Source organism: Vulpes vulpes, chromosome 11 (assembly GCF_048418805.1).
Source record: "Vulpes vulpes isolate BD-2025 chromosome 11, VulVul3, whole genome shotgun sequence".
NCBI classification, from domain to species: Eukaryota; Metazoa; Chordata; class Mammalia; order Carnivora; family Canidae; genus Vulpes; species Vulpes vulpes.
In genome coordinates this window covers 24193421-24219086 of record NC_132790.1, presented here as the reverse complement: position 1 = coordinate 24219086, position 25666 = coordinate 24193421, and the positions used below count along the sequence as shown (strand labels likewise).

General features: G+C 47.9%; 1 protein-coding gene across 3 annotated transcripts in view; it reads left to right on the top strand.

The window, feature by feature from the left end:
- CLPB (ClpB family mitochondrial disaggregase) overlaps positions 1-25085 on the top strand; it is a 147170-nt gene extending 122085 nt beyond the window's left edge. For 2 of the 3 annotated variants that reach the window (XM_026010551.2, XM_072727339.1), the window contains 9 exons: positions 8947-9024; positions 10221-10276; positions 14713-14757; positions 15128-15289; positions 20720-20876; positions 21338-21411; positions 21553-21672; positions 21898-22002; positions 22386-25085. In XM_026010551.2, the coding sequence (XP_025866336.1) occupies positions 8947-9024; positions 10221-10276; positions 14713-14757; positions 15128-15289; positions 20720-20876; positions 21338-21411; positions 21553-21672; positions 21898-22002; positions 22386-22634 (1046 nt within the window). In that variant the 3' untranslated portion in view covers positions 22635-25085. Of the gene's footprint in view, positions 1-8946; positions 9025-10220; positions 10277-14712; positions 14758-15127; positions 15290-20719; positions 20877-21337; positions 21412-21552; positions 21673-21871; positions 22003-22385 lie in introns of all 3 variants that reach the window. The other variant, XM_026010552.2, reaches the window with a different exon arrangement.
- The last annotated feature ends 581 nt before the right edge of the window (positions 25086-25666 follow it).

The window sequence follows — 25666 nt, the reverse complement described above, 5'->3', positions numbered from 1 at the left end:
ATTTGCAGATCTCAGGCCTCACCCCAAACCTATGGAATTGGAAACTCTGGGGTAGGACCCAGCAGTCTGTTTTAACACTCTGCGGGTGATTGTGCTGCTTAGCTCAAGTTTGAAAACCTCTGCCCTACAGTGTCTCAGTCCTATTCATGTTGCTTACCCTTTCTCTGCAAGCATCTGGTCCCACCAGATGTGTTCCAGTCCAACCAAAGACAGCACGTGGTAGAGGCTCACCGATAAAAGGAGACATCGGGCTGTATCACAATACAGTGCCTCTCTGGGACATTCTGGAGTGGCTCTTCAACCCTAGGATACCAATTAGAGTAGAGAAGGCAGCCACCCCTGCAGCACAATGAGCCCAGCCTGATCTCCATCATTCTCACACACCAGTGGGACTCAGGCAGTGGTCATGAGCCCCCCCATCAGGGTCCTGACCTCAGCAGCAGTTAAAAGGAGCCCGCAGGCCAGAGCTGCTCTACTGGCTAGAGGTCAGAGGCTGCCTGCAGGCACACACAAGAACCGTGTGCCAAGGGCTGAATTGGAGGGAGAAGAGACCCTGGGAGCTCCTGAGGGTTGAAGAAAGGAGTTGCCTATGGGAGAGATGTTATTACCTGGTGGAGAGCTAAGAAAGCATCTTCTGCTGGAGTGTCTGTTCACGTGGACCAGCACTGCAGCTGCCATCCTAGTGTTTTCCCTCTGCTTCTTACATGGCCCTTTCCCAGGCTGCTCCTCTTTGACCTCCTACCTCTCCCTGACTTCTCAAGCCCATTAGATCTGAAACTCCCAGAAGTTGAAGGGAATGGGGAGGAGGATGTTGGGATGGAGAGAATTAGACCAACATGGTCAGATAGTGTGTCTCCCACTTATCAACTGTATGATTCATACTCACTCGGCCTCTTTGAGCATCAGTTTCCTCACCTGTGAACTGAGGTGCCAAATCCATGACTATCTCACTATATAGCACATGCTCAGGATGTTTACCATCTAGGGCTGGACATGTTCTTTAGATCAGGCCCATAGTTACTGCCTTCAAACCAGGACTAGCCCCAGTCTAGCCTCTTCCTCTGATCCTACACCAGCCTCTAAAGTACCACCCATTTAGCCTCTCCTTGTTGTTAGCCCAGAGCAGGAATAAATGATTCAGCTGCCCACCTCTGAGGAGCTGTCAGAAAGTCTTCCCTGAGAGCCTTCCTCTACCCAAAGCGCCATTCTTTTACCCAAACCCTGCCTTATCCCTACACCTTTTCGCGTGTTATGTAGGTTGACCTGACCCTGCTGTGTCTCTAGGGACCTTAGGAAAGACAGGTATTAGGGCCTGAGCTGTGGGGTTGGTGTATCTCCTCCATTTGTGTGGTAATTATATCCCCTGCTAGCTAAGAAGCCTGTGGCCAGTGATCACATTGATAATGATCCGATAATATTCACCTACCAACCCAGGTGGAGCATGAGGTACTCTCTGGGTCAGAATTTGTGGTAGGCAAGCAGCAGCCAGTGCTTCAAGGTCTCCAGACTGAAGGAGGTACAGGAGAGAGAAGTGGATCCAGAGGGATAGGCTGGGTCTCTTTGGATCCTCTAGGCTAGCATCAGATATATGCTAGGGACTGGCTGGGTGGAGCCTGGCACCCCAGGGGTACCATGAGGATGGGCAGCCAGAGAAGTGCCGCAGAATGAATTGATTTGATAAATGGCCATTTATTACCCACACGAATTGGCTGAAACCAATTTCGGTCACATCAACCCCTGGTAAGTGCTGGGATATTGATTTGTGCAAAGTAATACAGTGAATTTATCAGTGTGATCCCCAGCTGCAGGGCTTCTAGCAAGGCTGGCGCACAGTTACCGCCTTACAAATGGAGGAGATAAAGTACCAACCCCTTAGCTTAGGCCCCCATGGCCTCTCTGGTCTTCTAGGGTCACCAGAGCCAAAGCAAAGCCAGCCTACTTACCACAAGCCGGAGCCTTGGCATTGAAAGTGAGACTCTCCTTCCAGAATCCAGAGCTACTCTTGGTCATGGGAGGGGGAGGATGCCTAGCCTGATGGGCAGACCTCCTGGGAGCTCAGAGCCTCTATGTCCCACCATTCTCCTCAGAAAAGCAACCAGCAGTCTATTCAGTACATTCAGGGCTAGACTCCCATCCTCTTCCTCCCAACTTGCCCACCTCCTGTTCTCCTATCTCAGTAAAGGCACCACCATTCACTAGTCTCCTAAATAAAAACTTAGATAATTCCTGGGCTCCTCCCTCTCCCTCACCCCTTACCGCCCATCACATACCAGGTTCTAGCATTCTGCCTCTTAAATGGGTCTCAAACTTAGCCTTACGCTCCTTTCCTAATACCACTGCCCTTGCTCAGAACCTCAGGATCTGCCATTTGAATCTTGAGTGGCCTCCTTCTTGGTCTCCCTGTCTCCTTTCCTTCTCCTGGCATCACTTCTCCTCCCCAGCTGGAGTGAGCTCTGTAAAATGTAAGAACTCCCCTGTTTAAAATCCTTGAGTGGCTCTTGCTGCTGTAGCCCAGTATACATGGCTCACTGCTGCCCCCCCCTGCCCCCCTTCCCGCCCCTGCACATACACCTGGCTACCACTCGCTTCTGCTTCCCTGGACACGCTGTGTTGATCTGCTTGCACTTGTTGATGCTGCCCTGCTGCCCTCTCTGCTTGGAATTCCTTTCCTTCTGGCCCTTTCCTGACCCCACCCTAGCCCTGCCCATCTCCCACAGCTCTGGCTGTTTTTACTTAGCCTAACTCAGTTCAGGAGCAACAGACTGTAGACTTCTGAGAGCAGAGACCGTGACTGAATCATTTTAGTTTTTCCAGTTCCTGGCACAGTACTCTGCTTGAAGTAGCTCAGTAATGCAGTTTGTTGAATTAATTTGGCTGGGCCCCTTGGCCATCTCTGTGCTTTGAGGAAAAAAGAATAGCTATAAGCTTGCCCTCTAGTAGCTCACAAGCATATTAGAAACAGGAGTATTTTGAAATAGTAACACTCATAGTATCTGACCTTTGACCCCTCAAATGGACAGGCCATTCCCCAGTCCTGCTGTGGGTTTAGCCTGCACACCTAGAAGCTTCCCTGCAGCTCTCTAACCAGATGCCTATCACCAACCATTGCACCTGCTTCCACTTGACTCTGATGCCCACGAATTCCCTCAGGAAAGCTCTGCCATCGCAACTGATCTTCTGTGCTGAGGTCTGGCTCAAATTCAGAATCTCAGCATCAGCCATGTGACACACAGTGGGCTATCTCGTGCTTTACTTCCCTTTTTGACAGTCCAAAAATGTAATTGCCCAAGCCCTGCACCTTTGTGGGCCACCTCCACACCCCTCCCCTACTCTCCGCCTTAGAGTCCTGTTCCTGAGCTGAGAAATACATCCAGGCCATCCCTGAGTCATGATATGAGGTGATTACTTTAGAAAACTGCTTGCAGTCCCACCTCCACCCCATACCACTTCAGATGTCCTTATTGTCCAGACCACCCTGCCCTTGCCCTAGCCTGCTGAGACACTTAAGTGAGACACTCAAGACCCAGGCCTTCTCCAGAAAGCCTTTTTTAGCCCTCCACGAGGGCCCATTCTTGGGGCTTCCTGTGGACACCTGTTATCACTCCACATACCACAGGGCATCTCTTTGAACGTCTCTCTCCAAAGGTCAAAATACTTCTTGTTCAGCTTTTCCCCAGGGTTGGGCACACAGGTGTGTAAAAGATTGCTAAACTCAAGTGAATGAAGCCTGCAGCCCATCTTGACATTCAGCCTCTCCTTAACATAGATTCTCATCCCAACCGCCTCCAGGAAGGGTGGTGCTCTTCCAGTGATTCCTACCCCAACACACACACACCCAGAGTGAGTGGTGTTCAGCGAAAACTATCCTTTGCATTTTTTATATATTAACCACTCAGTAGCAATGCTTTTCCTTCATAAACACCGATTCTTAGAGACTGAGAACTGTTCTCAACTCATCCTCCCACCCTGAGGCTCCAGTCAACACCCACTCTACTAGCAAGCACTTCTTGAGCACTCGCTGTGCCCCTCAAACCTACAAGCAGTAGACAGGAGATTGCTAAGAGATGTTCAGGTGACTCAACCACAAGAGTTCCTCTGAAGGGCTGTTTCAGATTAGGCTAAAAATAATCCAGGAAGGAGTCAGCCCACCCAGATGGCCCCAGAACCTAGAGCTGGAAGAAGGCCTAGGGTGGGAGGAGGCAGCAGCTATCTCCTCTCCCTTTGGTTTTGCAAATGATGGGTCTCTCTGGAATCTCCCATCACATTCGTACTGCCTGGCCATGCCCCCTCAGCTTCCTGGTGCAGATGTCAGTTGGGCATGATGGCTCTTCCCACACTCCTCCCAGTGCTCCCATCCCATTTGGAAGCCAGTTTGCAGAGCAGTGCACACCTAAACAGCACAGACCTCACTTTAGGCATCTTTGTAGGTGCCCAGCACTTGGCCCAGAGCTTGTGTGCTGCACAGATGGAGAAGGTTCCTGGAGAGGGATGAAGAGGAAAGAGGAAACCTTCTTCACCCAAGAGTAGTAGTGATCACTGGGAGCATAAAGAGACTTAGGTCTAGGCCTCACTCTTCTTCTCCGTAAGATGGAAATTGAAGTATCTGTGTTTTCTTCCTTGGATTCCAGAAAGACCAACAATTAATTCATTGAGTCAGCAAGCATTATACTACCTCTGGGCTAGTCCCAAGGTCCCCTCAGGAAATGGAGCTGCTAGCATCTGCTCCCACAGATGACATACCATAGAGCACACCCTCTTCCAGGACACAAGGGCACAAGTGGATGAAACCTCTTGCACTGCCCCTCATTGAGCCCCAGTCTCCTCTTCTGTAAAATAGAGATAATACCTACTGCCCAGGACTAGCACAAGGATGCAAGAGGTATCTGTAGCACACCACTACCGCTGCCACTACTACTGTGACTATTGTGGTTTATACTTTTCTGATTATTCCACTCAATACAAAGTGCCTTTATAACGCTGGACTCATTTCATCTACGTGTGGGCTGGCTTAGCATGTGTCTGACCATTCCCATTTTATAGCTGAAGAAACCAAGGTTTTACAGGAATAAGTGTTTTATTCAAAGCCAGTCTTCTAGAAAGTGGCAGAGCCAGGACTCCAAACTAGATGCCATAACTCCTATGCTGTCTACCCTACTACCGTGTAGATGGAAGTGTACCAGAAAATATAGAATATTCTGTAGAATATAGGATATAAGGAGTTAATGGCATAGAGGTGGAGTGGTGGAGTTAATCAAAAAGGTTGCTGCATGTGAGTTTTAAGATGGCCCAGTAGTGGTGGGCATAGCCAGGAGAAGCCATTCTGCTAAGGGAAGAACACAGCAAGGAGGCACAGGTGCTAGCCAAGCCTGTGGAGAGGCAGCCAAGCCTGTTGGAGCTTGCAGAGATGGGACCAGCCAGGGAAGGTGCTGAGATGCCTGCTCAGGGCACCCTGATACCATCCCAAGCCTAGAGAGCAGTGGTCAGGAGACAGAGGACAGGGGCTCCTGAGGCCGTGTATCAAAGTTGAATGAGCCAGATTAAAATGCTACCAAAAGACTGTTTTCTGGGTGAGGCTAGGGTATGGGAGATGCTGTGGCCAGCAAGAGCCTACTCCTTTCTTTAAACTCCTGAAGCACAAGTTCAAGCTTAAGAGTTAGCACGAATTCTGGGGGTAAAGCCCAGGGCCTTCATTTATTTACCTGTGTAACTTTGAGCAGGTTACCTAACTTCTCTGCACGTATCTCCTCATCTATAAGAAGGGGAATCAAGGGGCACCTATCTTGCTTGGTTGGAAGAGCGTATGACTCTTGATAGGGTTGTGAGTTTGAGCCCCACATTGGGTGTAGAGATTACTAAAAAGTAAACTTTTTTTAAAAAGGGGACCCAGATTCCCTGCCCTGCCTGCTTTGTAGATTCATAATGAGGCTCAAGTGAAGTTACGAGGTTTTTGATAGACTGAAAGGTGCGAACAGGGTAAGTTGCTGGGTTTGATGATCCACAGTGAGAACATTAGCACCTCTGGCCCCGTGTCCAGTGGCCCACGGGGTCTGTGCTGGAGCCTGGCAGAAACCCTCAAGGCCCCCAGCCGTGGCCATCAGCCACCCTGCCAGCCACACAGCCTGGGGCCCGCCTCCCTCAGTCTGGCCTAGCTGCTTCCATTTCTCATTCTGTCGGACCCCATCTGCTTGGTCGTTTTTCTCTTCAGATATTATTAGAAATATCCAGAGTTGTAATTGTTTAATAGTTGGCATTTCGCCTGTTTCACAGGGGCCAGACCAAACCCACCCCAGACTCATGCCCCGGGTCTGGCAGAATTGGCCAGGGACAGCTGTGCGGTGGAGTCTGCCTGGCATTATAAAGAGCTCTTTCCCAGGTGCATTATTAGAAAAGAAGGGGGAAAGATGGCCCCGGGCATAATCCAATTCCACCTTCTCCATGGTGTTTTTGAACTGCATAGCCCAGCAATGTGTAGCTCTCAATACCTGGGAAGCTTTCCTGAAAGAGAAATCAGGATCAGAACCTCAGGTATCTGAAACCTAAGGAACTCAACTTTCCCCAGGCCATCTGTCTGAGTGATGCTTGGGTACTCCTGCCTCTCCTAAATATTCTGTGAAGCCTGAGCCCACTTTATGCTCAGCTTCTTTCCAACCTACATTCTCAGTTCACTCACCTTTTGGAAGAATGTGACTCCTTTCAGATGACCCTTCTCTCACCCCTGCCCCAACACACATCCACACCTAGTGTCCACAGAAGTCTAGCCTTTGCCATTGATATCTCTGCCTCCCCCAAAACCCCACCCACAGGTTCTTATTTCTCTCAGGGCACTGTTTCTCTCAGTCCGTCTCAGCCAGGCTTGGACTACCCATCATCATCCCCAGCTTTCAGGTACCTGGGAGGCTAGTGGGTTCCTCTGAGAGCCAAGCCTGGTTCAGCTAGTTTAGTGATGATCTGGGACCTTTCCCAAGGAAGAAGCTGGATTTGAGTGTTTTCTCAGGCCCCTCTCAGGATTCTCAAGAGGTGTCTCCCAAGAGGTTACACTTCCATCTGTTCCCACTGAGGCCAAAACTAGGATCTTTAGGTAACAGCATTCAAGATTGAGGTGAGAAAGGCCGCAGCACAGACCTGAAGTCCTAAAGCAGGTATTTGAAACCTCATCTGACCCCACCCACAACTACTCCTATTCATTTCCTGTCTCTTCACCTGTGTCATGCTGGCTACCGTTGCCCATCCAGATCTTCCTGGCCTCCATGATCCTTCATCAATCCCACTTCTTCCAGAAAGCCTCCCCTGACCTCCAGAGCTACTTCTCTGAAACCCAGCCATACAGATTGTACCATACAGTATAGCATTTAGGATCTTTGTACCCCAGAACTGGCAGACACTTCTCTAAGACCATCAGTTCTTTCTCAGTTGACTTGTTTTCCTGGTCTTGTCTTCTGACATATATCCCTTTGTTAATCTCCCCCGACACTCTGAGAACCAGACCATACATGCAGTTCTAGCTGTAGACCAATCCTGACATTGCACAGTACTCTGTCCCCTTCCTGCTTCTGATTGCCATGTTCTCGTTGATGCAACACAAATTAATACTTCACTTTTTAAAGCAGCCATATGTGAGCAAAAAAAAGGAATGTTTAGAGAGAGAAGAGAGTCTATCATCTCTACCAGTCAACTAGTGATCTGCTAGTTGTATGACATAGAGACTTAGGCAAGTCTCTTTATCTCTTGCCTCAGTTTCCTGTTCAATATAATAGAATTCAAGATAATACTTTTCCTCTCAGGTTGTTTGTGTGGGTCTTGAGTAATCAAAAATGTTGACAGTTTTTCCAGTTGTGCCTAGCAGATAGCATGTTCAATAAATGATTCTTCATATAATAGTTCTGCCTCATTTCGCCCCCTGCTCTTCTACTTGAGTGATGCTTCTGAGCCTGATTCTCCCACTCTGTAGTTAGGCATTTAATTTCCTCACCTTGAAGGGTGCCAGGGTGGCTCAGTGGTTGAGCGTCTACCTTTGGCTCAGGTTGTGATCCCAGGGTCCTGGGATTGAGTCCCGCATCAGGTTCCCTGCAGGTAGCCTGCTTCTCCCTCTGCCTATGTCTCTGCCTCTCTCTGTGTGTCTCGCATGAATAAATAAATAGAATCCTTAAAAATAACAACAACAATAATAAAAATAATAATAATTTCCTCACCTTGAATGGTTACAGCCCTCGATTATATACTTCCTCCTGAAAAGGAGAGGTCAGGTCTCATGCTCGCAGTGCTGAACTCTCAGGGAACCTAGTACGTATCTATCCCACTCCCCCACCACTCTTCCCCCACTAGAGGCCATGGTTAGTGGCAGTGATAACCAAGTGGTTCATCCATCTGTGCCCTGAGCTCCACACTACCATTGACTGGATTCCAGAAAGTACATTTGGCTACACTTCCAGACAGTGAACTAGATCTTGGTTTCCCCAAGTGGGAAAGAGTCCAGAGCTCACACCCCAGATACCTCAGGGCCTGCCATGGGCTTCTGTATCTTCCATTTGCATAGGAAGCAGGCTTAGTCTCCCACCAGTGGTGAGTAGATGGATAACCAGCCATCTGAGAGCTAAAGTTCCTCTCGAATTCTCCTTCACCACCCCCCTACCCCCTTCACCTCCATTCACCATCCACCCGCCTTTCAGTTTCCCTGGCAACGCTGAGTGCTCATCCTGGAAAACTTTATCCGAAATCTGCTCTGGGCAGCTTTCCAAATCCATGCTAACCTGATTAGGTGTCTCTAGGGGCCTTGCCAGCTAATCAGATTAGGCAGCACTAATGGTAGTGAGGACTTTGAGTGGGCGCAGAGCAGTAAAACATATTGTATACTTAGTGATAATTATCCTGCCTTTTGTGTCATTGATTTATCTGCCTCCCTCCCTGTCCCCCCCCCACCCCCACCCCATCTTGTGTGTTTGGCCCTAGCGATCCGGAGGAAGGAGAATGGCTGGTACGACGAAGAACACCCTCTGGTCTTCCTCTTTTTGGGATCATCTGGAATAGGTAACTGGGAGCATATTGGCAAGTGGGGAAGGAGAGCTGGGGGAGCCTCAGCTGCTATGGGTCAGGGTCACACAACCTACTTCTATACAACTCTGAAAGCTCTGAAAACAACTGCCTCCAAATTAAAGAGCCAGCAAGAGGATTGTCTGTCACATTAGAAATAGCTGGAATTATCCCCCTCCCTCTGGAAGCTGTGATTTAGGGCCTAATTCACCTGGGTGACCAGGCCCCTTTGGGGTCTGATAGCCCTGATCTGGCCACTGTGCATCCCCAGAGGCTACCCTTTGGGAACAGTTGAACCACCTCTGCTTCCCAGCATACCAACTTTATTTAGTATAGCTTGGGACATAACCTTCTAGGAAGCTAAAGTAAGCCCTTAATGGCCAACACAGTGGGGATGCTTAGCAAAATTGGTTTCAGTCAAATGGATTGGGTGTTTTTCTAGCCTGTTGGGCTGGATAATCTGAGGCATTCTTATCCCCTCACTCTCCACCCTCACCCCCAAACTTGCACCACCACCTCCCACCATTGCCCTGATCGGGAGTTTCATGCATTTGTTGTCTCATTTTCCCCTGTTAGCATCTTCATGGGCCTAGCACTCCCCCAGATGTAGGTTACTGTCATCTCACCATGATATTGTAGAGCTTGATTTCCTATGTTAGACAGTGACTTCCAACAGTTTGGCCATCATACCAAATGGCCCTTCAAAGCCACCACATTGGTATTGTCATTCTTTCTTTATGTTACGAAGAAAGGCTATGAGGCCAAGAAAAGGTGTTCTTTATTCCCTCAGCCTTTGTTTGGTTGGCAAGACCACAGGTGTCTAAAGAAGTGCAGTGCAGTAACCAAGAAGTCAGGGTGCTCCTGTGAGAGGCAAGTTTGCACTGGGCTTCAAAGGACAAATTGGCTCTGGATTATAAGAGTCCACCTCCCGCTTTTAAAATGCTGCTATAGAGAAAAAGTCTCAATCTCCATCCACAGAAAAATCAAGATGCCATCCAGACTTGGATTCTGGTTCCAGCTCCACCTTTGATTCTCCCTCCCAGTGACTGGGAGAGTCACCGACCCTCCCTGAGCCTCAGTGTTCCCATCTATAAAATACGTTATTTCAAATGTCCATGCATTTCTAATATTCTTTCATTCTAGAAGACAGTCATTTGGTTCTAACCCAATACCTCTACCTTCCTTCTTATTAGGAAAGACAGAGCTGGCAAAGCAGACAGCCAAATATATGCACAAAGATGCCAAAAAGGTAAGGGTTGGGATCTAGGCCTGGTGTGCAGGCCATGGAGACCTCACCACTACTGCTAGACCCCAAAATTCTAGGCTCCTGAATCGGATAATAGTGAATCAAAAAGATGGACCCTGGCCCAGAAAGCAGGCCTCAGTCTGGCCCCAGACTGGCCACCAGTTGTTCCAGGAATTTGGGCAAATTATCCAACCTCCTGCACCTCCTTTTATTCATCTATGAAACAGGAAAATAATCCTTGCCCTGCCTGATTTCTGGGGCATTTGGAAGAACCCCGTGAGATTCATCCATGCATTTTCAGGCATGTACTTTGAGGAACTCAGGCTAGAAAGGGAAACAGCTTTAGAAACATACTAGTACTATCTAGTACATCAAGGCCATGCTAAAGAGTCTTGGGGCCTGTAGGAGAAAACAAATGGAATGAAAAGATGCCGTATTGCTTCTCTCCATTGTATATGAGCTTTTATGCCTGATATCTTATGCCTTAAGCTGTGGGGTGGTCACAGTCCCCTTTTCCCCATGACTCGGAGCCTTTGGACTCAACCACAAGAGAGATGAGAAGCCTGTCCCTAACCCATATTTATTCAGACTTGGGTTTCAAGGCCTACTTAGTTTGACTTTCTATGCTAACTAGAAATGTTGTCATACAGAGAGAAGTGTCAGAGCCATCCTTGAAGACTGCAGAAACATTTCTGCTAAAGCCAAACGTTCTTTCTACCAGCCTTCCCCTGTGGAGGCTGAGGTACTCCTGCCCAAAATCTGAGGTTGCTTCTGACCCCAGATGCTCTTGCCTAATTTCTATGGAAAGCCTCCCTAGCTGAGACAGTGAGGAATTACTCAAGCCTCTGGTAGCCAAAACTGCCCCAGCAGCTGAGTCCTAACCACCTTCCATCCTGCTTCTGGCCTCACTGTCCCTTTGTCTCCTCCTTGAGGACCTGAAAGCCGTAGAAACAAGGTAGGTCACTCAGGTTGTATCCTCCTGGGCCACATCCCTGGCACCCTTCTCCCTAATAACTGACTAAAAGCTCCTAAGCTTCCCTGGCTCTGCCAATAGCTATGCTCTGCCTCAACCAAACCCAGAGCAGACCCACTTGACAGGCAGTAGGCAAGAAGCAGCACATGGCATGCTAATATGCTGCAACTGAAATAGCATTTTTAAGACAATTCATCAGGTTGGCAGCGATTGAAACAATTAGCACTCTGGAAAGAGCTATAAACTAGCAAGACTATTAGGGAAGATACAGTTACGGGCAGGAACCACCTGATTAGGGATGAAGAATTCTGAGTGGTTTAATTTTAATACTGTCAGAAAGGTTAATATTTAATTACAAATTATAATCTCCTTATCCAAGCTGTCTTAATATGTCTTCATACACAGTGGAAGAAAGAAAGCATTGGCTGACTTGCTGGTGTAGAAAGGAGACGGGGCTTGCTTAGAGACTGATGATGCACATCATTTTTAGTGAGCGCATCTGAACTAGGGGCAGACTAACACCAATGCAGGGGCCCCTGAAAGCATGATGATGGTATCCTGTAATACACCATCACCCTTCAGGAGCAGGGGGCTGGGTGGGCAAGACCCTGGAGCCAGCCATTCCTCAGCACAGGCTCTAGTTCTACTTCCTACTGGCCTTAGGCGGGTTACTTGACCCCTCCAGGTTCCAGCTCTCTTGCCTCAAAGTGAAGCTGTTCAGTCCTGTGTCTAATGTTGTGAGCATGCAGTGAGACACTATGAGTCACAGTGACCTCAGGCTCTAGCACCCTTAAGTAAGTGCCTGAGCCTTGATCTCATGTTTATTTATCACCGTGTACTTTCCATGGTACCACCTCATTGACTGTCTTGTTCGATCCCATGAGAAAGATTGCACAGATGGTAAATTAGATCCACTTTTCAGATGAGAAGACTGAGACCCTATAACACGTAGGGGCCCATCCAGGGTCACTTGTGAGGAGAAGAGATGAAATCAGAATCCAGTCTCAACTGTCCTCTCAATACTATTATCCCTAGCTGCAGTAGAAGGCTAGATTGTAAACTTGTCAATTGGTTCCCATGTCAAATAGGGAGATGAGAGGCATGAGAAGCCCAGTACAACCATCTGTGTGTTTAATTTTTAAACCCTAGGTGGTACCTCTATATAACCCCTGCTTGTACAAGCCCTGTGGGCAGAGTCTGTGTTTAGCATAGACATTTTCTGGCCTTGTAACAGGCAAGTGTGAGACCTGCCTTCAAAAACCTGAGAGTCCTGCACTGTACTTGATGCCAGCAGGACCCAAGAAATGATGTATAGGAAGTGTTATGTCACAGGAACAGTAGAGTATGGCTGGCTAAATGAAATGTACACTGGCCAGGAAGTCAGTGGCTTGAATTTAAGTTCTGGCTCTGTGATCCTTAGTTTCCTTATTTGTAAAAAGCCACTGATAGACCTCTGGACATGGTTACCTCACAAGGTCTCATTAGCACATTTGTATAATTTCTTTATCGGATCTTTGGCTTATTTTTTTCTCTCATTAGCCTCTACTCTTTCTCCCAAATTGAGCGGTTTTGTTAACTTCCATTATTAAGGTTAATAATTCTTGAAAAAGTACTTTATGGTGCTCTGTGATCTTATCCTGAGGTAGGGTGGTAGAGCCCTGAAGATGGCAGTTATAGTGGTACTATGACAAAGGGATCAGAAGCAAGGGTCTGAGTCCACATACCTGGGTTCAAACTCCAGCTCTAAACTACTCTGCAGTTAGCTGGGATATCTGTTCACATCAGTTTTCTCAACTGTAAAATGGGTTCAATTATGGTGCCTATCTCATTTGATTATTATGAAGATTAAATGAGATAATGTAAACTGCTACATACCATTAGCACATAGTAAGTAATCAGTACATGTTGTATATTATTATAATTGTTGCCTCTTTTCTAGATAACTCTAAGCTAAGATTATGTGAAACCAAAAGTGTTCCAGCCAAAAAAAGCTATGAAATTTTGTTGAGTTACTCAACAGATCAGCAAAGATCTAGGATGAGAACCCACATCACTTGACATAAGTGAGCATTAGTCTATACTTCTGGTATCCTGGGACAGTTGACATCTGTACACAAAGTGCAGAACTTACAGATGAAGACTGCCAAGAACTGATTGACAGAGCAGGAAGTATGAGGCAGTAGAGTTTTAGTGGCTAAGAGGACAGACCTGGAGCTAAATTCTCAAACCTGAGTGACCTTGGGCAAGTTACTTTAATCTGTGATTCAGTTTTCTTACCTGGAAGGTAGGAATGATAATAATACTTAACTCACAGACTTATACATGTTCTGAGCTCTGTATAGCTTGTTTAGAACATTGCCAGGCACTTAGTAAGCATCCAGGGCCTGTCAGCTATTTTCATTAGGTACCCATCTGTGGCTTCTAGTGCATTGCTCCCCCTGGGAAGAACTCCTAGCTTCCTCATGTCCATCCTCTTGTTCTTCCTCAAGCTTTTGTTTGTCTTGGCTGAGCTGCCTAGGGCCCTCTGAAAATGCTTGCTGGCTGATGTTCCCATGTTCTCTCATAGCAGTAATCACCTCCACATGGCCTTAATACTTCTCCAAGCCTTTATCTACCTCTTGGATTAGGTGCTGTCCTCAGGCTCTTCGTGAGGCTGGGAGAGGAAACAAGGGCCTGTGTTACATAGGAAGAAACTGCAGCTCCAAAAGGGGAGGCATCTTGCTTGGTGCCACACAGACTGTGACCAAACTGGGACTGGAAGCCAGGCCCCTGCCAGAGCTCTTTTGCTGCCCCGTACCTCAGGGATAGAGTGACAGAACACAGAAAAACTACATTTCTGACCAGCAGCCATCTAGAACATAGCCTGGATTTCAGACATAGATAGCTACCTCCCTCTAGGGTCTTGGCAGCCTGTCATCCTCAGCTCTCAGAAGAAGGGTATTCATTGAGTGTACTTTCTGAGGTGGAAGCATGTGCTAGTGGGAGAGGAGCCTGGGGGAACCCTGGTCTGGGTGGAGGGACAGGGAACCTGTGAATATAAATCCCTAAATTCATCATGAAAAAGAGTAGGCACTCTGCCTATGCTAACTCACAAACGCCATACTACATGTACGCACGCATACCCTTCCCCTGGGGCTAATCATGGTTGAACCTTACTCCAAAGGGCAGTTCCCAAAAGATCACTTCTAGGTCAGACTAGTAGAAGCCTGAAAAAAAGAGACCTGCTGAGCCAGACTTAGAAGAGCAGGGACATGACTTGGGTTTATTAAGGTAGGGAATGAGGGAGTCACGTTGGAGATGAATAGACAGAAAAGGAAGCAAGAAGCCAAAAAATACACGAGAATGGGATAGAGGATTTTGTGTTGGAGTGGTCTGAAAGCCTAGGGGATATTTGAGATGCCCTCTTCCTTAACCCTTCCCTCTACCTTCCTGTCTCCCAAATAGACTCCTTCTTGTTTCCACACAGGGCTTCATCAGGCTGGACATGTCTGAGTTCCAGGAGCGGCATGAGGTAAGTGAGAGTCCCTGGTGAAGTGTGATTTGGAGGGCCTGTCAATCAACATGATTCTGCCTGGATATTTTTTTGTTCCTTGTCATTTGGACCTGAGATAATTCCAGCAGCCTTGGGATTTGTCCTTTGGGGGCATACGTGTGCAAGAGGATCACTGGTCTATTTTACATAGGACTTGCTCTAAGAAATAAACAGAGAGAAGATCTCTAGGCTCTCCCATGGCAGCATTCTTATCACCCCAAAAGAAAGTCCGACTATCCTTGTGGATACAGGCAGTCTTAATGAATGAAGCCATTTTCCTGTGCATGCCCATATGAAAAGCTAAAAGGTATAGAAAGGCCTTCCCAATATGTTCCCTTCCTTCTTCCAGGTGGCCAAGTTTATTGGGTCCCCACCAGGCTATATTGGCCATGAAGAGGGTGGCCAGCTGACCAAGAAGCTGAAGCAGTGCCCCAACGCTGTGGTGCTCTTTGATGAGGTGGACAAGGCCCATCCAGATGTGCTCACCATCATGCTGCAGCTGTTTGATGAGGTGAAAGTCACTTTGGGCTGGGATGGAGTAGGGGATACCTGGAGGTATTGGGGCGCTGTGAACAATAAGAATCAAGGGCCCAGAGGCCTTGTCTGATCCCTCCTCCGCTTGCTATTTCCACATGTGTATGTTCAGTCACTTAGCAGATGTGGTTTTGTCCCCTTTCTGGACCAGGGCCCAGGATGGGCCCTCGAGGGCAGACCAGCACTACCCAAGAATTGAAATTTCGTGGTTGCCCAGGCTACCTTCTAGAGAGACATGGAGCAGAAGTGCCAGGACAGACCTGAATTTTTAGTTCCCACTCTGCTCCATCTCTGTGCATAAGCGCCTTGACAAACAAGGAGACTTGAAGATAAGCTTCAAGAACCTTTCTGGCTCATGGAGCCCTTCTTTTCCAAGGAGCTCTAGGCTGGTCACAAACTAGACAGCCTCCTTCTGATGGGGTGAGCTCTAAATGAGAAGAACTCCCTTCTTTATCAGCACATTCTGGGTACTAGGCTTGTTCTAAAGTTGTCACTGCTAACCATCACAATAGATAGGCAGAATAGAAACTGTCTTCATTTTTTACAGAAGAAACTGAGGTTCAGAGAGGTTGTAAATGTCTTGCCCATGGCATGGAGCAACTGTGCAGAGGAACCCCGTTTGGGCCACAGATACATTTGATTCCAGAGCCCCAGTTCTCCCTCTCTGTACACTCCTTACTTCAAGCAGAGGACAGAGACTTAGGATCATAGGAGGGGTTGACTTTCTCAGGGGCCCTGCAGAACTGGATACAAGGCTTCTCTTCTGCTCCCACACAAGAGCTATTCTAGCCAACACATGTCCAGATGGAGTCCAGCCTACCTTTCCACTTAGCCTCATCCAGCCCTGTGACAATAGGAAGGGTTTTTGCTTCCCATGTTGCGAGTGTGCTCAATGAGGTTTAGTAAGAAGGGACTCCTCCTGGACCAACTAGCACACCAGGTACCAAGCCAGGAAGACTCAGATCCAATATCCCCACAACTACCCATCCCCTTCCCCACCTGGCCCAGCATCCTTGTCCCTGCCCCAGTTTTATTGCTGTCTTCCTAGCCCCCTAGCTGTTCCCTGTTCCCAGACTAGCCACTGAGGAATGAAGGTGGGGCCCTCAAAGGTCATAGATTCGGTTACCGATACCAGTGCTCTGAGACTTTCCATCTTGTTCCAGTCTCTTGTTGGAATTCAAGTATACAGCTATAGACCAGACCCAGTCCTGCTCTCTGGGAGCTCCCTACCTAGTAGATGGGTGGAAAGGAGACATGATAATAGTTGATATTTTTGACTTTATGTGCCAAGCACTGTTCTAAAACATTCACTCATATAAATTCATCGAATCCTCCCAGCCTGTGAGGATGGTTATTATTATTGCCTCTGTGTAAGAGATGGAAACTGAAGTAAAATGAGAGAAGTGAGTGGCCTATGGGCATGCAGCTGGGAAGAGAGAGTCCAGGCTTGGAGCCCAGGCAGTCCAATTCAGAGCCTGCAGCTTCAGTAATAACTACCACGCAGCTATAGCCAGAAGAGAGAGATAGGTCTGCAGGGAAGCCTTCACAGGAATGGAGGGCTTAGCTCAAAGAGTATGGGCACTGCAGCTTCTGACATCTCTGCAAAGGAGCTTCTCATGGCCTCCTTGGCCCAGAAAGAGTGAAGGCAGCTTTGACTGAGAAACACAAGTACCACCTTAAACTTGTTACCGCCTCTATATGTTAGCCCTCCCCCCACACACACCCGCCCCCGCTTCCCCTACTGCTGTCCTTCCACTGGCTTACCTTTTGGGAGTCATAATTCCTTCCTCTAGCCCCCACCAGCCTACTGCCATTTCTGAAGTTTATGCCCTTCATTCCTTTGACCAAAGCTACCATCCAAGATTACTTAGCCAGATTTATGCTTATAGGCTTCTTATGGACCAAGACCTTGTATTACCTATTCCAACCATTCCCAGAGCCCACAAAGTCAAGGGAAATGCTCTGTTGAGTAACTTAATTCAACAGTAATTCAGCATACCTTCCAAGGATAAATAAGGAGGTTCTAGATGAACCTCCTTATTGGAGGAGGGCAGAGTGGAGAAGGGCTGGCAGCAGACCCACTGTGCAGACAAGGCATCCTGGTCTGTCCAGGGAGCTCTAGCTGCTCAGTACCACTCGACTGCAAAAGGGAAGTAAGAGCAGAACAGTAGAGGTGAGTGGGTAAGGTGAGCAGGGGCCAGTTATGACCCCAGGCAAAGGAGTGTGGGTTTACTTGTTAGATTGTAGGAGTCTTTAAAGACTTTGAACAAGGGGACGCCTGGGTGGCTCATTGGTTGGGCATCTACCTTCGGCTCAGAGCGTGATCCCAGGGTCCTGAGATCAAGTCCTGCATGAGGCTTCCCACAGGGAGCCTGCTTGTGTCTGCCTGTGTCTCTGCCTCTCTCTGTCTCTCGTGAGTAAATAAATAAAATCTTAAAAAAAAAGTTCTTATTTAAATAATAATAAAATAAAGATTTCGAGCAAGAAAGAAACATGGCCAGACACTCACTTTATAAAGATACTGTAGGCAGCAGTGAGAGAATGGACTGGAAAGAAGAGGGGCAGCAGCAAGAAGGCTGTTGAAGTATCGAGGCTAGATGGCTACTCTAAAGCAGGGCTACAGGCTGGCCAGAACTCCCCGAAGGCCGACCTTGCAGGGCTCAGTGATTGAACATGAGGGGAGATGGAGGGGTTGGGGGTAGCCAGCTATAGGATTTCTGGCCTGGGTGACTAGATGGCCGCTGTCACCATCAGCTGAGGCGGACAAGGAGGACAAGCAGCAAACTGGCGAGGAAGATGAGGAACTGAGATTTGAAAATGGCTGAAAATGAGATACCTAAGGGACAGACTAGGTAGAGGTGTCCAAGAGGCCAGCCATCAGTTGGAGCAGTCTATAGCATAGGACTGATCTGGACTAGAGGCAGAGATTCAGGAATGCATCAGCACAGATAGGGAAGGCTGAGATCTCTCAAGTAGGGGGTATATAGTATGCAGAGAAGAAGAGAGAACTAACACAGAGGCTTGTGACCAATATATCAGGAAAGGCAGAGAGGGAATGTGGTTCAGTGTGGGGCGAGAGGACACAACACAGTCTCTGCCTCAGTGTTCATGAATGAGTGGGGGAGACCAGCAGCAAAAAGCCCTCCAGTGTACTGTGGTACATGCTGCACTAGGATAAGTTGCAATGCCAGGAGTTGTCAGGGCACCAGATCCAGTCTGAGGACATGAAGGAAGCCCCCCATTCCCACCCAGCCCTGTTCTCCCAAGCCTGGTCCCAGAGAAGCAGGAGCCCTCATGCTCTCACCAAGTGGAACTAATGACTTCAGAGCCTGCTGTGCAGGGCAGAAGTCCCAGGAGGACACTAGCCCCTGGGGAGCCTACCTCTGCGCCTCCCTTTAAGTATGGAAGCAGTGGGAAAGCAGCTCCTATAACTCTGGGTTGGGTAACATTCACACCCTCCCAGTTACTGCTGGGACGTGGAACAGTGGCAGCTCCTTCTTTGAGATACATCTCTACTGCCAAGGACTCTGAAGAGGAGGAGACATGAGCACTGTGAAAGTCATCCTTTGGGTTAGTCATATACTGTATCTGCTCCCCTCACCTACCTGAGACCCATTCTCAGGCTCAGTTAAAAGCAGGGCTTTGATCCTGGAATGAAATTGCCTAGTTATTGTTCTGGCCACTATAGCAGGATGTGTACTCAGTCCTCAGGGATGAACTCTGCAAAGAGTGTCATATGCACACATTTGGACGTGTAACACACACACACACACACACACACACACACACACGTAACTCATAATCAGGAAAGCCAGTGGCGAAAGCTCAAGAACATCCACTTGCACCCTTGCCTTCCTTTCTTCCCACCCCAGCGTAGGGTTGTGGAAAGTAATCAGAACCTGGACCACAGGTTCTGATTTGATCCCCTTCTGAATTGATCCCCTTGGAGTTAACACTTTCTAAGAGGCCTGAGGGGCACCTGGGTGGCTTAGTTGGTTAAGTATCTGACTCTTGATTTTGGCTCAGATCATGATCTCAGGCTTGGGATCAAGCCCCATGTTGAGCTCCGTGTCGGGTTCTGTGCTCAGTGGGGAATCTGCTTGAGGATATTTGTCTCTCCCTTAAATTAAATAATTAAATCTAAGAGGCCTGTGCCAAGGGCCAGTATAAAGCAAGGCTAAAAAGCACCAGGTACCATGCCCCGCATAAAGTAGGTACCAAGTTAATGCACATTCCTTCCCCTTTTGCCTGTGAGGGCCAGGGCTGATCTGCCATTGGCTTTAGAAGCAAGCGCTGAGCCTGAGTCAGGTCCATACTACCAGGGAAAGGGAAATGCTTGAGGTGGACTAGTTACCAGCTGAGGTTGAGGCAGGCAGGAGCCGACAGGTTGGGGTCAGTGACCTGTCCCCCAGAACCATGCTCCCTGTGCTTTGTGGGAGGGTGCAGTAATGCACAGAGAACACTCAGCAGGGCTCCGGTGGTAGAAGTAGAAGTGCCATGTTGGTGTCCACTGTTGTTACTACCATCAGTTCTGCTCAGCAAGACCCTGACCATTGCTTTCATCATAAAGGACTGTAAAGTACTGTTATACAGTGATGGACTTGTTTGCTGAGTAGATGCAGCTTCTTGCCTGGAACTGAGTGGCCCCAGACAGCTATACTTCTCATTCTTCTGTCTCTTCTCTCTGCTGTTGCTCCTTTTCTTTTTCTTTGATGCATCTGTCTCCACTATAGATCCTTTCTTTCATCTGTGTCACTTCTAGAAAGAGCTCAAGATTCCAAGGAATCTTCCCACATTGGTTAAAGGAGGAGCCTTATTTTCTGTCCCTCTCTGTCAGGCAAAAGGATGGCTTTAAAGTTGCAGAGATGGCATACCTGCAACACACCTCCTAATAACAGTTCAGAACATTTGCACAGCTTAGCTAACTAAGGATTTTTAACCAACATGACCATATTAGTCTTCACAGTGGCCCTATAAAATACTCTCCTCTGAACTCCTGGGCTTCCCCTTATAACACTTAACTCACTGAATTGTCATTGCTGGTTTCTTGAGTGTCTTTTTTTTTTTTCTTTTAAGGAGCCTGTTGAAGGCTCAGTGAGGCCCTGGTGCCCCAACACAGAGCCTGGCCCAGACTGGCCTCCAAGAGAATGTGTTGGATGGATGCCTGTTTAATCAGCTGACTTTTGGGGTGCCAGAGATGAACTGGGGACCCTGACTGATGACAGAGATGTAGTCTTGACTCTTGACTGGAGGCACTCTCAGCAGATAGAATGGTTACAGCCCAGAGCAATGAGAACCAGGAGGAGTGAGCAGCCGGCAGTTCTGAGCCAGGGGTTCTGGGGAGACCTCCTGGAAGAGGTACCCAGGCTCAACACTCTCTGACTGTGCAGTCACTGTTCTTTCCCAGGGCCGGCTGACAGATGGAAAAGGGAAGACCATTGACTGCAAGGACGCCATCTTCATCATGACCTCCAATGTGGCCAGCGACGAGATTGCACAGCATGCACTACAGCTGAGGCAGGAAGCTTTGGAGATGAGCCATAACCGTATTGCCGAAAACCTTGGTATGGCACATGGCCTGAGCTGTCCGGGCATCTGGGCAAGTGCCCAGACCGTCAGCACATCTCCTAGGGGCAAGGATGATATCAGGCAGGAGGCCACATCTATCACCTTTTTATTTAGAAATGAACCTTCCAACCCCTCTTCCAAGTCAGAACTCAGGTCTTGGTCCTGACTCTTGTTCCCCTCCTTCCCTCCCTCACACAACTCCTACCCTAAGGAACCCCTAGGCTTTGTATTTGTAGCACATAGAACTGGAAGGGCTTCAGGAAGTGCCCAGTCCGATGCTCTCGCCATTCAAGTGGAGACTAGGCTGAGGCTTAGAGAGCCTGAGGTCCTGACCAGGATCACACAGACCATCAGGGGCAGGACAAAAGGTCTTTTTATGAATGGGGGCTGGAGGCAGGCACAATTCCCAGAGCTCCTTAGGTGTGGGAGTAGGCAGTTTATGATTCTTTTTCCACAGGAGATGTCCAGATTAATGACAAGATTACCATCTCAAAGAACTTCAAGGAGAATGTGATACGCCCCATCCTGAAAGTAAGAGGTCTTTGTCCTTCCTACTGTAGTGTCCAGTGGGAAGATCCCTTAGCCATCCTTAGTCTTCCTCACTGGGGTCTAGTAATTCCCTTTACCCCTTCTGGGTCACAGAGCTCACCCACCCCTAACCTGGCCCTGCAGGCTCACTTCCGGAGGGATGAGTTTCTGGGAAGAATCAACGAGATTGTCTACTTCCTCCCCTTCTGCCACTCGGAGCTCATCCAACTTGTCAACAAGGAGCTGAACTTCTGGGCCAAGAGAGTAAGAGCAGGAATTTCCCCTGGGCGGGGTTGGGTCATCAGCCCACTGGAAATCAGGGAACACTGGGTTGGGAGTATCAGCTGCCTAGAAGCATGGAGCACAGTGGTGCGGGTGGGTGACCCTGGTGGCACACAATCACTCACAGTCCCAGGCCTCAGGCCAGAGTGGTGAGAGGTGGAAAACACTGGGCCACATGCAGGTATGCTCCTATCTGACCTGTCTCAGGCCAAGCAAAGGCACAACATCACGCTTCTCTGGGACCGTGAGGTGGCAGATGTGTTGGTCGACGGCTACAATGTGCACTATGGCGCCCGCTCCATCAAGCATGAGGTGAGCACAGGAGCCAGAGAGAAGTAAGGCACCTCCACACCTCCCTCCCTAGTGCCCCAGCCCCATCCTAGGCTCCCAGCCTGGAATAGTCCATACTCAGAGCAGATGCCCCTCAGAACCAAAACCAGATGGAAGTAAAACCCCATTCTGGAGAATAACCAAGTATGAACCCCTGCCAGAAGTGAGGAACTGAGATAGGAACCTCAGAAACTGACATCATTGAGTCTTTAGCATAGTCCTGCAAGCTGTGTGTTGTTAGCCCCACTTTGCAGAGGGGGAAACTAAAGCTCAGAGGTTTCTGACTTGCCCTAGCAGTAAGTGACAGAGCCTGGGCTTCAGCCCCAGGCCACAGTAAGGATGACCATTTCACCTGTCACCTACAGGTAGAGCGCCGTGTGGTGAACCAGCTGGCAGCCGCCTATGAACAAGATCTGCTACCTGGGGGCTGTACCCTGCGCATCACTGTGGAGGACTCAGACAAACAACTGCTCAAGAGCCCTGAACTGCCCTCACCCCAGGCTGAGAAGCGTCCCCCCAAGCTGCGGCTAGAGATCATCGACAAGGACAGCAAGACCCACAAACTGGACATCCGGGCACCACTACACCCTGAGAAGGTGTGCCACAACCTCTAGCTTCTACCTACCTGCCTATATGTGCCCTCAACATCCAATAAAGGCCCCTCGGCTGTGGCATGGCAACTGACCTATCTTCCCCTCATGCCCTTTTCATCCTCTCCACCCAGCCTGAGGCCTTTTCACCTCCTCATAGCCCCTGGAAGACCTCAGCCTCAAAGTAAAAAATAGGGATGTGGCCCTCCCATAAACCCTTTGTTTTGGGTCCAGAACTTGCTAACAGGCCTCCAAGAGAGGAGCTGCCTCCTCACCCCCTTCAAGGCAGGGAGGAGAAGGAGGTCCCATGTCCTGTCCTTCAGCATGATCCCTATGGCCTGTAGTCTCTGGGACTTTATCATGGTCCCAGGAAGCTCAGAAGTTTGACAGCTAAGAACAGATCTGCCTGGGAGAAGACAGGAACCAGGCTATGACCTGCCATCCTTTGCTGGCCTTTATGGAATGGGTCCCCAGAATGTCTGCATAGTTTGTGGAGAAAGAGTACAGAGGCCCAGGCACAGAGGTTGTACAGTGTAGGCTGTAGCTTCCTCTTGCCCATACCCAAAAATTCCAAGAAGAAGGGACCCATTAAACCCTTCCCCTCTCCACTGCCATATGGTGGCCATTCCCCCTCACCACACATTCTGGTATCAGGCCAGACCATGCTTCTCCAGCTTTGGAACTAAGCCAGCGTAAGGCACCTCTAGGAGGAAGGTTGAGTGGGTCACTACCCTACTCTGCCTGGGACTGGACAATAGTACCAAATGACCAAGCAAGCTCACTTCTATAGGACCTCCTTCAGGAGACTAACACAAACATTGGGGAGCTAGCTGTAGGGAGAGTGATAATGAAGTCAGGTTGTTCCAGGTGGCCATGCAGTCTGCATGTTAGTCACTACTGCACATCATCCCCCAAGGGCATACCACAAACCAGCCATGTTTCAGCCCCAGCTTAGCAGGACACAACAAAGCCTGGTGCATCCTTGGGTACCATCAGCAGTAGCTCATCACCTACAGGGCCTTTTTGGCTCCCTCCTTGGTGTCAGCTAATCTCTTTTAGGAAGCAGAAAATAGAGGCAGGAATTAAAGTCCCTTGGGTGATGGAAGAATGTCCCAACAAAGTGGTAGGTATGAGGCACTCAGAAGTCAGGAAATGGGCTCCAGCAAATGCTCCAGCAATCACTGTCCAGTCCCTCAAAGAGCTATCTGCTGCTTCCTACCTCAGTGACTGCCGTTCTTTTTACTACTGCTACTACTACTACTACTACTACTACTTGTTTTGAAATAATTTTAGACTTACAGAAAGTTGCAAAAATAGTAGTTCCCACATATCCTTCACCTCTCATGTCTTAGTATTAACATCTTACAAAGTTATAGTATAATTATTAAAAGCAGGAAATTAACATTGACACAGTATTAACTAATCTGTAGATATTCAGATTTTGCCATTTTTCCCACTGATGTCCTTTTTCTGGTCCAGGGTCCAATCCAGGATCCCATGTTACATTTTTTTTTTTTCCATGTTACATTTCGTTGAATGTTTCCTTTGTCTCCTTCAGTCTGTGACAGTTCCGCCATCTCTTTGCCCTTCATGACCCTAACACTTTTGAAGTGTCCAGACCGTTATTTTGTAGATTGTTCCTCAGTTTGGGTTCGTCTTCTGTTTTCACGTAATTAGATTGAGTCTGCAGTTTTGGCAAAACTTCCTCCAGAAGTGATGATGTGCCTTCTAGCAAGGGGTAATGTTAATTTTGATCACACGACTGAGGTGGTGTGTGTCAGGTTTCTCCAGTATAAAATTACTAATTTCCTCTTTGAATTAATAGGAATCTGGTGGGAAGATACTTTTAAGCTATGCAGATGTCTTATTTATCCTTAAACTTTTGGTACCAATTTTAGCATCCACCGATGGTTTTTGCTTATGAGTATTAATGCTGTGTTGGCCTAATGATGACTTTGTATTTACTTATTTCATCTGTATTTATTAATTGGTATTCTGTTGTAGGAAGAACTATCTCTTTTCTCCCATATATTTATTCTTTAATTTATTTATATCAGTATAAACTGATGGATTTTCTTTTTTATCCTGTGGGCTCTAATCTAATACTAGTTTATCTGTTGCTCACACTGGCCCAGATCTGGCCACTGGGAACTCTTCGGGTTGACTTCTGTGTTGTTTCAGCACTGCCCTCATCATTTTTTTAGCCCTTACTTACTCTCTAGCACCACACAATGTTCCAAGCTCATTTATATTTTTCCTGTTCCAGCCCTGGCATCAGCTAATTTCCCAGGTAGTTCTGATTCCTTGCACTCAAGAATGGGCACTAGGTGTATTAATTGCTACTAAAGTGTCATTACTTCTAGGCTCTTTCAGCACACAGATCTAGGAAATAGGTGTATTCCTGTTAACACACACTGTTGAATTTATCATTGTATCTATATGTATATTATTAAAAATCATGAGTTTACATTGAAACCTATAGTTCCAATCCAATACCATAGGATTTGTGACTGCTGTTATTATACTCTACTATTCTTTTTCTCTTCTTCTGCTATCTCTGTTTCTTCTCCTTTCATTCTGTTTGGTGTTCAGACTTCCCTTAAAAACTCTAATGCAGTCAGTTAGTGACCATACTATATGGAACATTCCTATTAGATAAAGTTCTTATGCCTGGTTGTCAGTCTTTGGTTCAGTTAGCTGTGGCTAGGAGCAGCAGGCATATAACTCAAGACCAGATAACTGTATTAGAAAACCCAATGGCCACCTTTGGGAAATGGAAAAAAGAAGATAGGGTAGGCCCTCAGATTTTGAGGAACTTGATTATCACTTCTACAGATTCTTAGCTATACCTCCTAATTGATGTTGGCCCCTTGTTGTGCTTCCATAGCATTCTAGGCAGTACTCAGCTCACCTGCATTGTTTGTTCTATATCTGTCCTTGTCACTAGAATGTAAGCACCCAGAGAGCAGATACTCAGTTGTCCAGCTCACTGTCCTATTCACAGGACCTGACTGCCAGCATATGACAGATGCTCCAGGTATTTGGATGGATGGGTG